General features: G+C 42.5%; 1 protein-coding gene across 1 annotated transcript in view; it reads left to right on the top strand.

The window, feature by feature from the left end:
• Window positions 1–4,908, top strand: part of RDX (radixin) — a 37,004-nt gene extending 32,096 nt beyond the window's left edge. Inside the window, exons 12-14 of the mRNA XM_052671320.1 lie at window positions 595–687; window positions 1,321–1,563; window positions 2,543–4,908. Coding sequence (XP_052527280.1) covers window positions 595–687; window positions 1,321–1,563; window positions 2,543–2,707 — 501 coding nt within the window. The 3' untranslated portion in view covers window positions 2,708–4,908. The remainder of the gene's footprint in view (window positions 1–594; window positions 688–1,320; window positions 1,564–2,542) is intronic.
• Window positions 4,909–12,727: the final 7,819 nt, after the last annotated feature.

The following is a 12,727-nucleotide window of genomic DNA, read 5'->3' as shown; positions in this document are numbered from 1 at the left end:
AAGTACCCTGTGCTTTGTTACAGACTGTTGTGGGACTTCAAAAAACAAAACAAAACAAAAAAAGCTCAAACCTCTTAGGTTTTACTCTGCTTAGAGCATTATCTTCTCGCATTCTGTGCTGGATGACTTCCTATTGAAGAATTATTGTGGTAAATGAGAAGGGAATTAAAATTTTATAGGAAAATATTTCTCAACTGTAGAACAACTTTTGGTAGTCTTTAAACTCAGCACACCATGCTTGAGGCAAGATTTATCTTAACAGTACTGAGATTATCATCTAAAGTCATCAGCTTTTTGTTGAAACTGTTAGAGCTGTATTGAAGTGAAACAGTGCCAAATGGTAATTTGTAACTGCAGGTCTTTATTTCCCAGCAAGTTTGGAAGTGAAGAAGATAGATTATTCCCCATCCCAGACAGTCTCCTATCAGACAAAAATACTGATTCTCTTTGTCTGTCATACATGTTTAAAATTTCTATTTTTAATAAGCAGAGCAGTGATGAATGGTAAATGACTTTCTTCAAAGGCTCTGCTCTCTTCCGCTGCAGAGCTGAAGTGGTACTGAACTAAAACTTATGTCCTCTTTTTTGTTTTAGGCAGCAGAACTTGCTGAATTCACTGCCAAGATTGCACTTCTGGAGGAGGCCAAGAAAAAAAAAGAGGAGGAAGCCTCAGAATGGCAGCACAAAGTAATGAGCTCATGTTGTGGGAAGTCAGACCTTAAGAGAAACTAAGGGAGATAACTGCAGAAATACCAGTGAAATTCCATGGGATTGGGTCTCATTCCCTTCAGGCCTTAGAGAGGCTTTTTTTTTTTTTTTATGAGTTTTGTTCTTTTTTTTTTTTATTTGAAGCCACTTTGTACTTATATTTAACTCACTGATAAACAGGAAAGGGGGGATTTTATCACAAATATATGATCAGAGATTTAAAATGGCTTTCTTATGTGGGGTGATAGATTGAAGCTTTGTGCTGGAAAAGAAACACATTAAAAGGGAGGTGTAAATAAAGTAATAATAAAAAATCGTGAGTGGTGGTAAAAAGATGGATCAGAATTAGGACAAAGGCACATAAAATGTCACTAGGTTATAAAGCAAAATTCTCAGCTCTTCTGTGGCCACACTTGGGGCACTGTGCTTAGTTCTGGGCTCCCCAGTAGAGGAGAAACTTGGACGTACTTGAAACAGTCCAGAAAAGGGCCACCAAGCTGATGAAAGAACTGGGGCATCTCTCCTGGGAGGAGAGATTTCTCAATTATTTCTTATGAATTTTTAACTAGTTTAAATCAACTTTAAAAATACTGTCTTGTTTACTGTATTTAGGCTTTTGCAGCCCAGGAGGACTTAGAAAAGACCAAAGAAGAACTGAAATCTGTGATGTCTGCTCCTCCTCCGCCTCCTCCCCCACCAGTTATTCCTCCAACAGAGAACGAACACGATGAACATGATGAAAACAATGCTGAAGCCAGTGCAGAACTGTCTTCTGATGGTGTCATGAATCACAGGAGTGAGGAGGAACGGGTAACAGAAACACAGAAAAACGAACGTGTTAAGAAACAGCTCCAGGTAATGAAGGCATATGGTTGTATCAACATAATTCAGGCTTTGGGTTTTTGTTCTCTATTTTTAAAAGGTCTCGTTGAAGTTTGGTGTGCCAAGGAAGCACCCTTCTTATCAGTTTCTGGGTTTTATTACTAATTTAACAACCACTATCGTTCATAGTGCTGCAGAGCAGAATAAATGGAAAGACCAGATGCAGGATTATGCTTTGTAGCTTAGAAATATTAGTGTGTTGTCACACTGGACAGTGAAGGTTAAAAGTAATCACATAATAGCTGGGATACTGAACATTGAAACTTAATGCTTTCCTTTTGAGCTCTGAAATCTATTGATTAGTATGAACAGATGCTTGCTTATAGTATTTGGGTTTATTTGCTGCTGCTCACAGACATCATGGAAGTAGAGACTGGAATATTCTCCTTGAGGATGAATCTTATTTCCCTGAAAGAGCATTTCCTTTTAGATCAGTCTTATCTCTCAAAGTATAATAATCTAATGTTAGTGGTGACAGTTTGCCATGTTATGAAATATCTGTTTGGGATGGAAAGGAAAGAAGTGGAAAGTTGCTTCTTTTTCTGGCAACAATATTTTAATAGCATGATTCCATAATGCATCTTTTCTACTTGCCCAGTCACTGACAGAATCAGGGAGATGAGCGTGCTGTCTTCAGTCAAGCAGAAATAGAAATAATGTAATTTTCCTGTTTTATCTTCTGGTCCCTCTTGGATGTTAGGTTATAAGGTCGTTTTTTTTTGTTTGTTTGATGCTCACATACCTGTAAGGAAGGAATCTTGTGCTGTCGTCTTCTTTGTCCTACAGTCTTTTTGATAGACCTTAGAGTTTGAGTTACTGAAGAGTACAGACAGTATTTCATTGGTTGACATTCTGGAATCCCTGTGCAAGCTGCAGGATAGGTATTATCAGAAATTCCAGAATCATGAAAAGATTAGTTAAAGCACTTAAATTCAAATATTTTATTCAACAGGCTTTAAGTTCTGAGTTGGCCCAAGCCAGAGATGAAACCAAGAAAACACAAAATGATGTCCTTCATGCTGAGAATGTTAAAGCAGGCCGTGATAAGTACAAGACTCTTCGACAAATCCGACAAGGCAATACAAAGCAGCGTATTGATGAGTTTGAAGCAATGTGAGAGCTGTTATTTTGCATATATGTTCCTCGTAAAGCTGAACCACCAACAGAGAAAAAAGCAGGCCTTTGCAGATTTGATGGATTGCACCCCACTTTGCCAAAGCACTTAATACCAGTTTGACTACAGTGGTTAAAGACAAATTTAGGGGAAGCTATTCAACAGTAAGGCAGTCTGCCATCCCTAGCTTTGCAGGGGGAGGGTGTGGAGAATAATAGCGATTTTTTTTTCCCCATCATGTCTTCAGTTTTGTTGTTTTGTAGTTTTTTCTTTGAAAACTGATGTGAAGTGTATGACGATTGACAAGTGTACATACTGCTTAAACGTGAAAGAATAAAGGAGCTGAACCAAAACTGGATAGGTACTATTTCAGGATGATGAGGTTTGACGTTAAGTTTTTCAATATAGGTACACCACGAAGAGTTTGATATCACTGATTTTGTTTCTTTTTTTGCCTCCCAAATGAAATTCTTAGGTGTTTCATGTCCTGTCATCATTGATGGTTTTCTTTGCCTACCTGTTCACAAAGGTCTGGATGGCAGGTGGTAGTTCCAGATGTTTGTCTGAATGGAACACTACCTGTAGGCAGCACATGGCTGCTGATAGGCTGGAATATGTATTGCTTTTCCCTAGGTGATTATTTTAGATACCCAAAGTGTTTAAATGCAACAAAATGCAACAACAACAACAAAAAAGCTTTGTATGCTATTTGCTTGTAATTATTTTATTTGCAGTAGGGAGACCCTGGACCTTTCTGGCAAGGGAGCATATGAAAACATCAGTCCCAGGGAGGGGACAGTATCCTACCTCACTACTACATACATGATGACTGGTCCTTCAAACACCATGAAAAAGCTCTGTTACTATGTAGTAATATCATAAATTCTAGGAGTCCTTGCTCCTAGGATCTTCTTTGACATTAAGATGGAATTATAGTGCTAAATGCTGTCTAACTGCCTTTTGTTGAGCTTAAATTGTAAAAGCATCTTGTATTTTTTTTAAAGGTGCAACCTGTCACTGGTATCCTATCTTCTGGGAGGGGTGTAGAAAGTGCGTATGAGTTAATTCGCTGTTGGACTTCAAAATACGAAATGAAAGTTCCCAGAATTGGAGTTAAAAGTATTTATAGCTTCAGTTTTGAGTGAAGCTAGTATTGTTACTGTCATATCTGATGTCAGATCATTAAGTCCTTTCCTTCTTGAAAAGGAGACTTGCTCCTTTTTTCCTTTTTTCTTTATTTGAGAAATCCTAGGAAACGAACTTCAGAAATACCTTCATTGTTAATGTGCAGTTGTTCCTTCTGTTAGAGTACCTTAGTAAATATCTACAATGGAAGAACCCTGCTTTCTCTGAGGATGGTTCAGCTCTTTTCTGTTTGATATTATGCACTCATAAATTTACACTTACCTATTAAAATTTGCCATTTTATTAAATGTTTTTTTTTTCATGCACAATAGGTTTAATTTTCTTATGAACAGTCCAACTAAGTTTTTTTATTTTGCAGAGTTAAAGGTTGGCTACGTGGGGTGACATCACGGAATTAGAATAAGAATACGTTAATATATTTTTGGTTTGTGGGGCTACACATATCTCATTAACCTTGAGGACTGATGTGCAGATGCTGTGCACGTGCTTCGGAATGCTGCTTGGTGGAAGCTGGCGTTTCTACTTGCAGTGCCCTGTAAGTGTAGTTGCTGTTTCACGGGCTTCATCCACTGAAACGTGAGCCATTTCCTGAAGAATTTGGATAGTTTGCCGTAGCAGGTGAAATACTGTGCTTCCACTGAGTCCTTGTTTTTCCCTGGGCAGTGTGCACTAACATTGATACATCAGTTTCAGCGTTGGGGAAAAGTAACAGGAAAGTTTGCTGTTCATAAACCTACAGTATATAGAGTAGGGCTGAATGGATTAGATCCATTTATAAAGCTGTGTGATTTTTTTTTTTTCTAAAAACAACCAGGAACAACCATTTGTAATACAGATTTTCACAGTGAACAAAGTGGTAACAGCTGCTGTCAGCAGTGGCTGGGAGCGCTTACCGGTGCAGGAATACTAAGAGTACATTGAATGATTACTTGGTGACATAATTTTCCACGTGCTTTTTCCTTTAGCATCCTGTTTTGTGTTGTACAATTAAGCTACAATTACATCTACTATTTTGGATAACATTCATTGGTTAACAATAAAGAGATACAGTAAATTTCTCTGAGGTCTGTTGTTATTTAATGCACTTTTTTTTCCCCAAACAGCTCTGCTGAATGTATTAAGCTTTTTCCAGAGCAGTGTAGAAGTGTTGGTAATCAGTCTTTTGTTTCACAAGTCAGTCCAATTGAAATGTAAAAATAAAATTTCTTAAATTGTATCCCTAGGGAATGACATTCCACTTACAAAGTCAACACATACAATTGGGAGGATGCACTGGTGGCTGTTGAGTCAGAGCAAGATTTGAATTATCGGAGCAAATGGGTTCTGTTGAAGAGTAATTTGGCCACATAAGAGCCAGATGAGTAATGTGAGAACTTTCAATCGCTGCCTACACGTTGTTTAGCCCCAGAGTAAATTAAGTTTAATTATAAGTCAGTGTCTTGTCTTAAACATGAAGAAACTTTTTTTATGACTCTACACATCATAGTAGGCAATGCTGTCAAATATACACAGGGCTTGCATTCTTGTAATGGCAGATTTGTGCTTTCTCATCCCTCTGCTGCCCTCACAGAAGGGCAGAAACAGTTCTGTATGAAGTGTGCAATTTACTCTGCTAAGCAGATCTCACCTAAATTAGACCTCCTTTCAGGTGACGTTTTATTCCATCTTGCATTTGCCCTTGCACTTAAATGCAAGCACATAACCCTTTTTAGTACTCTCTGTAGTAGAATTGTTGTGATAAATTAAAGCACTTGATACATTTCATTGTGCTTGGTATTAGTTGTATACTTCCTCCTTGGAGCCCCCTTTTGCTGACTCCTCAGATTCAAGTTTCTCATCTGTTAGCTTCTGCGTGGGAATGTAACTGATGTTGTGCTTGGAAGGGGAGCTGTGTGCTCTGAGAGCGTGTCTTAAAGGTGTGTGCTTGAGGTGGAGAGGAAACAACATAGAACAATGCTACTATTTACAAGCCACACTAATACAATCTTGCTTTTGAAAGTGAGCTTCCATACAAGCATGATTTTCTGTCTTTATGCGTGGAAAATACAGAAAACCTTCAGTTCTCCTTAGACACTGAATTTGTTTCAAGAGCTGGAGGGTTTAATGGAGATGAGGGAGACCCGTGGAATCAGCTGGTTGATGACATTCGTAAGTGCTTTCTGGGTAGGAGAACCAACAGAAGAAACTAAATATCTTCCTTTTGAAAGAATCTGATACGGTGTTCACTTTATTTGTAGAAATTGTCCAATAGTGTGATGTATTTGGATAAAATGTTTCAGGAAAATGTGGTCATTGTTAATAGATTAATACACAGAGTTTTTTTAACTTTGAGCATATTTGCTAGCTGCGTTAGAGGTGCAGAGGCTCTGCCTCCCACCTTCTGTGCTGTGCCAGCCTGGGTGAGGAGGTGGTTCTGGCTGCCCGCCCCGCTGGGTGCCTGCTGGGCAGTGTGTGCTCTGCCCAAGGGGCTCTGCAGGCAGCTCCCTGCCCAGCACTTGGTTGGGTTTTCAGCAGCAAGGAGCATCTCAGGGCTGGAGGGGGCAGTGTCATAGTGAAGGGAGGATGTGCCCAAGAAAAGGATGGCTATTAAAACAGAAATAGCATGTGATGAATTAGGATTGTTAACCTGAAGGCTTGTTCATTTGTGTCAGGGACTCCTCAATGAATTCTTGCAGCATCTGTAAATTCACTGTGAGAGTTATTTAGCGAATTCAGCGAGTGATTTGTTAGGGTTTGCATTTTCCATCTGATAGAGCTGAGCTCAGATCTGTAAGTGTAGGCCAGCTGACTGAGGTTTTTCATTTGCGGAGTCTGTCACTTTGTTCAGTGTGCTGTCTGTAGGCTCTACGTTCTTTTGAAGTGAGATTAGAGAAACTTGGAGTTTTGGTTTTTTTTCCTTCCCTGGGAGTGCCGACATTATCAAATATAGAAGCTTCATTTAACATGAGTAGACTCACAAAAACAAAGTCCCCCAAAACAATAACATCTGCTTCCTTCAAAGCTGCAAAGCGCCACATTTCTTGTCAGTAAGAGATGGCTGTGCTCACAGCAGTGCCTGCAGTATTCCAGACGTTCAGGAGGAAGTAGCTTATGGCTGCATGGCTCATAGCAAAGGGAGAGTTAGCGAAGGAATGGAATGTCTGGAACCTCTGGGATTCCATTAGGTGCTTCTGTTGGCTTTGGTAAGCAACGTGTCAGTTTCTGTTCACAGCAGTAGGCGTCAGGCAGCAGAAGAAACAAGGGGAGGTGGAAACGCACATCAAAAGAGATGGCCTGATTGATGCAAAGGTTCCTAGCGCGTGTGTGCGTAACAGTTAAAGTTCTGTGTGCTCTGTGGAGAAGTGGATCAGGTGGAAAGGCATCAAGTTCAGAGGTGGGACAACTACATGGCTCTTGTTTGTTTAAAGCTATCCTGTTTACACCGGAGGGCTTGCTATTGTCTGAATAATTTCTGAAGGCCTGTAGGAAGCCTGCTGCCCAGCACTGAGAGATCTCAGGAGTTCTTTAAAACCTTGTGTACCCAGCCTGACCGCTGTATAGCTGGCTAAATTTCAGCAGAAGACGAGCTCTGCAGTCTGATAGTTTTGCCTTAGAGCACTTCTGATTTCACAGGATGTGCTGTGTGCGTGCACTGCTCTTGCTGCCCCAATGCTTGTCCCAGCAGCGTGAATCCCACGTGTCCCCATGTGAAGCCGTGATCTCACGGCAGGCTCTGAGACTGAGATCCCACAGAGTTCTGCTTATCAGGTCTGCAGCTCCTTGTGGCCTCAGCTTTCGTACTTCTTAATCACCCCCATTTCTTCATTAATTTGATACGAGATTTGACATCTTATTATATAACATCAATAGTTTTCTGCTAAACTGAGCTTCCAGTAGAAGGCTGATTTCTGTCAAATGTTTCCTTGAAGTATGTTATCTTGATGAGTTGAAATAGTCTAGGTTTACTTTTATCTAAGCAACACTTCTAATTAATTAATCTCTATGAATATGGTAATTGCAGTCGTATTGCCAGAACAAGGTTCATTTGCATCAGGGCTGAAGCTGAAAGCTTTTCTGCCAATTCACTTCGATCTTCGACGCAGTAAGTAACGTGGCCAGGTGGTGGTTGGAATTGATGATCTTTAAGGTCTTTTCCAACCTGAGCAATTCTATGATTCCAAGTCCAGAATGTGCAAGTAAAAATGTCCAGAGATCACGGACTGGTCTGTCCTGTCTTCGTTACTGGGAATAAATCAATTTGTGTTTGAATGGATTCTGTGTTCTATGGATTTGGGATGGGAAAGCAAGGTTCGCACATCAGAAAAGTTCTGAAGCAGAAATGATTGTACTGTTAATCTGCACCTCTACTTTGCTTCCTGTAATTGATAGTTCAGTTTAATTCATGTTTTAACTTCCTGGATCTCTTCTCTTGTGAGCAGTGCTCCCAAGTGCCAGGTAAACTTCCCTGCATCATTTGAAAACACAACTCTTTCTTCTTTTGCCTTTGGGATCTTTTCTACAAAGCATGGTAACTCATAGTCCTTAAATTCAGAACTACTTCTGCTGCTTCTTGGAATAATCTCTGGGTTAACTTTGGCTACATGTTCTTGTACCAGGCATGCGTGGTGAATTGATATGTGCCACCTTATACAAGAAATAAACGTGTTGACTATATAACATTTCCTAGTAGCATTCTGGAGAGCAAAAAATGTCAGAAAAACAAGCATAGTAATGCTTTCAGAAAATCAGAGAAGATACGAGTCACTGTTTCTACCCATGAGGCTCAACTGTGAGCCTAAACAGGTTGCCCAAGGAGGCTGTGGATGCCCCATCCCTGCAGGCATTCAGTGCCAGGCTGGATGTGGCTCTGGGCAGCCTGGTCTGTGGTTGGCGACCCTGCACATAGCAGGGGAGTTGAAACTCAATGATCATTGGGGTCCTTTTCAACCCAAGCCATTCTGTGATTCTGTGAGCACCTGGGAGAGGAAACTTAGATGTATTGTGTAGCTCATCTGTGTGGCTGGACTATGCAAGGGAAAGGACTGGAATAGAATCATGGAGTATCCTGAGTTGGAAGGGACCTATAGAGATCGTTGTGTCCAATCCCTTGGCTGCACTAGCAGCACTCAAAAATCAGACTGTATGTCTGAAATTGCTGTACAAACACTCCCTGAGCTTCAGCAGTTCAGGACCTTGCCCCTGCCCATGTGGGCTGCCTGTCCCATGCCCATCACCTCTTGGGCAGACCTTTTCCCTGATATCCAGCCTGGGTAGGATGAGCATGAGTGCTCCAGCAGGGCAGCCAGGCATGGTTGTGTGATGCTGTAGTTGTAGCGTTCAACAGAGCAGTTGTTGTGGATGTAACGAACCTACAAGGAGGAAGCACGAACTCACAAAACTTTTACTGCAGATTCTTGTTTGAAAGAGTCACGGCCGTGTTTTTGCCTGCCTTCAAACCTCTGCTGCAGGTCACTGATGGAAGCTGGCACATAAGCACTGATGCCTTTCAGGAGTCAGCCAATGGCTTTTCAGCCCATGCATTGAGAATGTAATGGCAGGTGTGCAGGGGTTAAAAAATCTCTTTCCTGACCATTCACTTTAATAGTGGACTATCAAAAGGCAATTCTTCTTTCTAAGAGTGACTTCTGTATGATGCAGCTGATTTCATATACATTTCTTCCAGTTTCTGAACTGATTCCTGCTTCCCACCTTGTCTTACTCTCAGAGAAGAGAACATCACACGTTTCTTTCTACAGTAGTGTTTTCTGTCAGCAATTCTGCTGTCTCCTGGGTCATGGACTGAAGGGTGAAACGGCTGTGTTCTTCCCCAGCGTGGTACAAGGCTGTGCTGTGCCTGGGATGCTGCCCCTCGCTTTGCTATCAGCTAATGGATGGAACTATTTTTGGTAGGAACAGTACTGTAGGGAATAGTACATGCAGTAACTGAGCTTGGTAATTTATGTATTTGTATGTGTTTATATGTACATATAAAAAGATGAAACTGAAGATTTCTAATAGGGTACATCTCTACCTCTAAAGGCGTCGGGCCTTCTCATGGCTGCACTGTGATGAAGTCTGCAAGTTCTGTATTTTTTGTATGAATTTTGACCTTGAGTAGGTTTTAACATGAAGCTTTTCAAAGCTAACAGCATCTAAAAACACAGCTTAAAGCATTACAGTGTGCAGAGAGAGTAGGGTTCAGTTTTGCCTTTGATATAAAACTGAGGTTTGCCTCCCTGTTTGTTTTCATCCTCCTGCAAAGCCATTCACCACAGAGCTCACACTGTAAGCAGCACCTGCGTGGTGTGCAGAGGGCTGGCTGAAATAGTTGTGGCTGTGACTGAAGGTTCTGCAGACGTGTGCTCTGCACTGGGTGTTTATGCACAGCACAGCCTGTTTCAGCCACCCGTGGAAGCAGTTCTAACACAGACCCACCAGCTGTGATGTGCTGTCTGTGTTAGTGAGCGAATGCTGCGGAACCGCCCCCGGGGGGGTGCTAGGGTAATGGGAAGGGGAATGTCTGGTACTAAGGCTCTACTGGTACGTATACAAAATTGGCTCTGACATGTGGCTGTTGAACAAAGTTGGACCTGGTTTCTGTGCTGAAATTTGGTGAAGTCAGGTTCTCTGTGTTCCTGCAGGGGACTTGGCTACAGGAACAACGCCTTTCCTCGGTCTTTCTTTGCTGACGCTCCCTTTTTCTGCTCACATCTTTGAAACAAAATCCATTCAGACACGGAATGTGGGAACGTGCTAATTCACAGCAGTTACAGGGTGTGAACAGGGCTCTGTTGATGTTGCTACGTAATTCTATTTCTTGCTTTTGCTTCTATCTTTGCTAAATCTGCTTGATTTCTCTGTGTCTTTCTGTACAGGTTACAAAAGCACGATCTCTTGCAGCCCTTAGGATAGGAACAAGGTAGAGATCAACAGAAGACCTGGGGTCAGCCAAGGCCTGCTGTTGCGCCTCTAAATCTGGACAGTTTTCAGCACTTTACCTTAGGTGCTGCCTGGTCCACAAAGACTTTTCGGGACGGACCGGGAAGCACTGTTCCAACATCTCGTTAATGTTTGGTTCTCTCATGCTCTCTAGAAATCTTTCCTTTGTTGTCTTTTCCTGGGAGAAAATGAGCTCTTAGAAGTACTGAAGTTGTTTTCCCCCGTAAAACAGGAGCCAATACTGATGTATTAATCTTTGACATGTGATGGAACGTGTTAGATGGGCGGTGATGTGACTCTGCCAAGTGCTGGGGAACTTGAAGGCTTTGACCACTGCGTCTGACCATATCCAGCCTGGGTAGAGCGAAACAAGGGTAGATACTTTCCAAGTTTTATTGGTTTTCTACGCCATTTCTAATAGCCTTGATGATGCAGGAATACTGTCAGGTATTTTTTAATGTAAGACTACCGATTTGCTATGTCTGTACATACGTTTCCAGTGTAAGAACCTGTTGCTATCTGCCTTTTGTATGCTATTAGGACGTGCATACTGTGTATACGTAACTGCAATGAATTGTGCACCCTGCACAAAAGCCTGAATAAATGGGTTTTAATGTTGATCTGAAGAATCACTATTCATTCGATGATCGGTCTTACTAATGGTCAGACGGCACCGATTTCATTTCTCAGAGAACTTTTGTTTGTGGTACCCACCTGTAACCCAGTTACTGTCCATGAACACTGTGATCAGGTATGGCTGAGAATAAATCATTCCTGAAGGAGAAGATGGGAACTGGTAAATAAGGGACTTGAGTGGATGGACACCTGAATTACTGGGAATACCAAACCCTGAAAACTTCTGTGTTGGTCACATTGCTGTCACACATGCTGGCTACTCAGGCTGAGATTTGTGTGGATAGATCATCACAGCACTTATATGTGAGTCCGTAGATGCCATATGCATCTGAAATCCTTGGCCAAACCTGCTGAAAGAGGGAGATGCTGTGGTGGTCCCCGAGGCTGCTGCCGAGCCTCGGTGCTGCCGCGGTGCCTGGGCTGTGCCTGCCGTAGTGCTGCAGGGAGCCCTGCTGTCTGTGCGTTTTGCCACTCACCAGACTTGGGAGTGCCTCTGCAGTGACTGCGCCTGGAAGCAGCCTTCTCGGAGAGCTTGTTTACTTTGTTTCTAACCATGAGAGGTAATGAGGCACTTTCATGTGCAAAATCCTCTTGAGGGCTTTATCTACTGCTGCGTTTCCTTTTCTGATCTCTGCTGCCCACCCTGTCTTATTGGTTTTGTTGTCAGTGTTCAGGTTCACTAGTGAATGTGCTACCGTGCTGCAGAGAAGGAATTGCACAAGGCAGTGTGTTTTAGCAGCTTGAATTTGGGGGGGAAGGGGAAAGTGATTTCGTCATCATATATCTTTGGGGGCACGCTTACAGGGTAGAGACAGTGCCTCTGGTGAACACCATGGGGGTTTGACCATAGGGGTGAGCGGGGAAGAGCAGGGCTTTGTTATTGCTGGGATAGCAGGCAGGAGGTTGCCATCAGTACAGGTCTGCTGATATGTCTGTGCAATGGAGCTGTGTGTTGCCTGCTGGGTGTTGTACAATGAAGGGAGAGGAGGTGGGGGGTGCAGACCCACAGGCAGCCATCATGGAGGAGCTCAGCCTGCTCCCCAGGGCAGGAAGCTCGGAGCAGCGCTTCCCTTCCTTGTGTTCTCCCAGCAGCGTCCAGGTTTCAGAGCTCAGCTCCTCACTGCTCGGATCAGGCAGGGCAATAGCATAACTTTACGAACACACACGTGTTTCTTGGCTTCTCCGTGTGTATGACTACATGTCTGCTGCTGCTTTGCTTTCCCTCATTCACATGCACTGGCAGGTACCAGGTGCTGTTATCCCACAGACTGGTTCTCAGTGGCAGAAGTTGGAATGGGTGAGTTATGTTTCAATAAGATCGCA

Source organism: Tympanuchus pallidicinctus, unplaced genomic scaffold, assembly GCF_026119805.1.
Source record: "Tympanuchus pallidicinctus isolate F22 unplaced genomic scaffold, pur_lepc_1.0 scaffold11, whole genome shotgun sequence".
Classification (NCBI taxonomy): Eukaryota; Metazoa; Chordata; class Aves; order Galliformes; family Phasianidae; genus Tympanuchus; species Tympanuchus pallidicinctus.
Note: the sequence above shows the minus strand (reverse complement) of the source record. Positions and strands in the feature narration are given on the sequence as shown.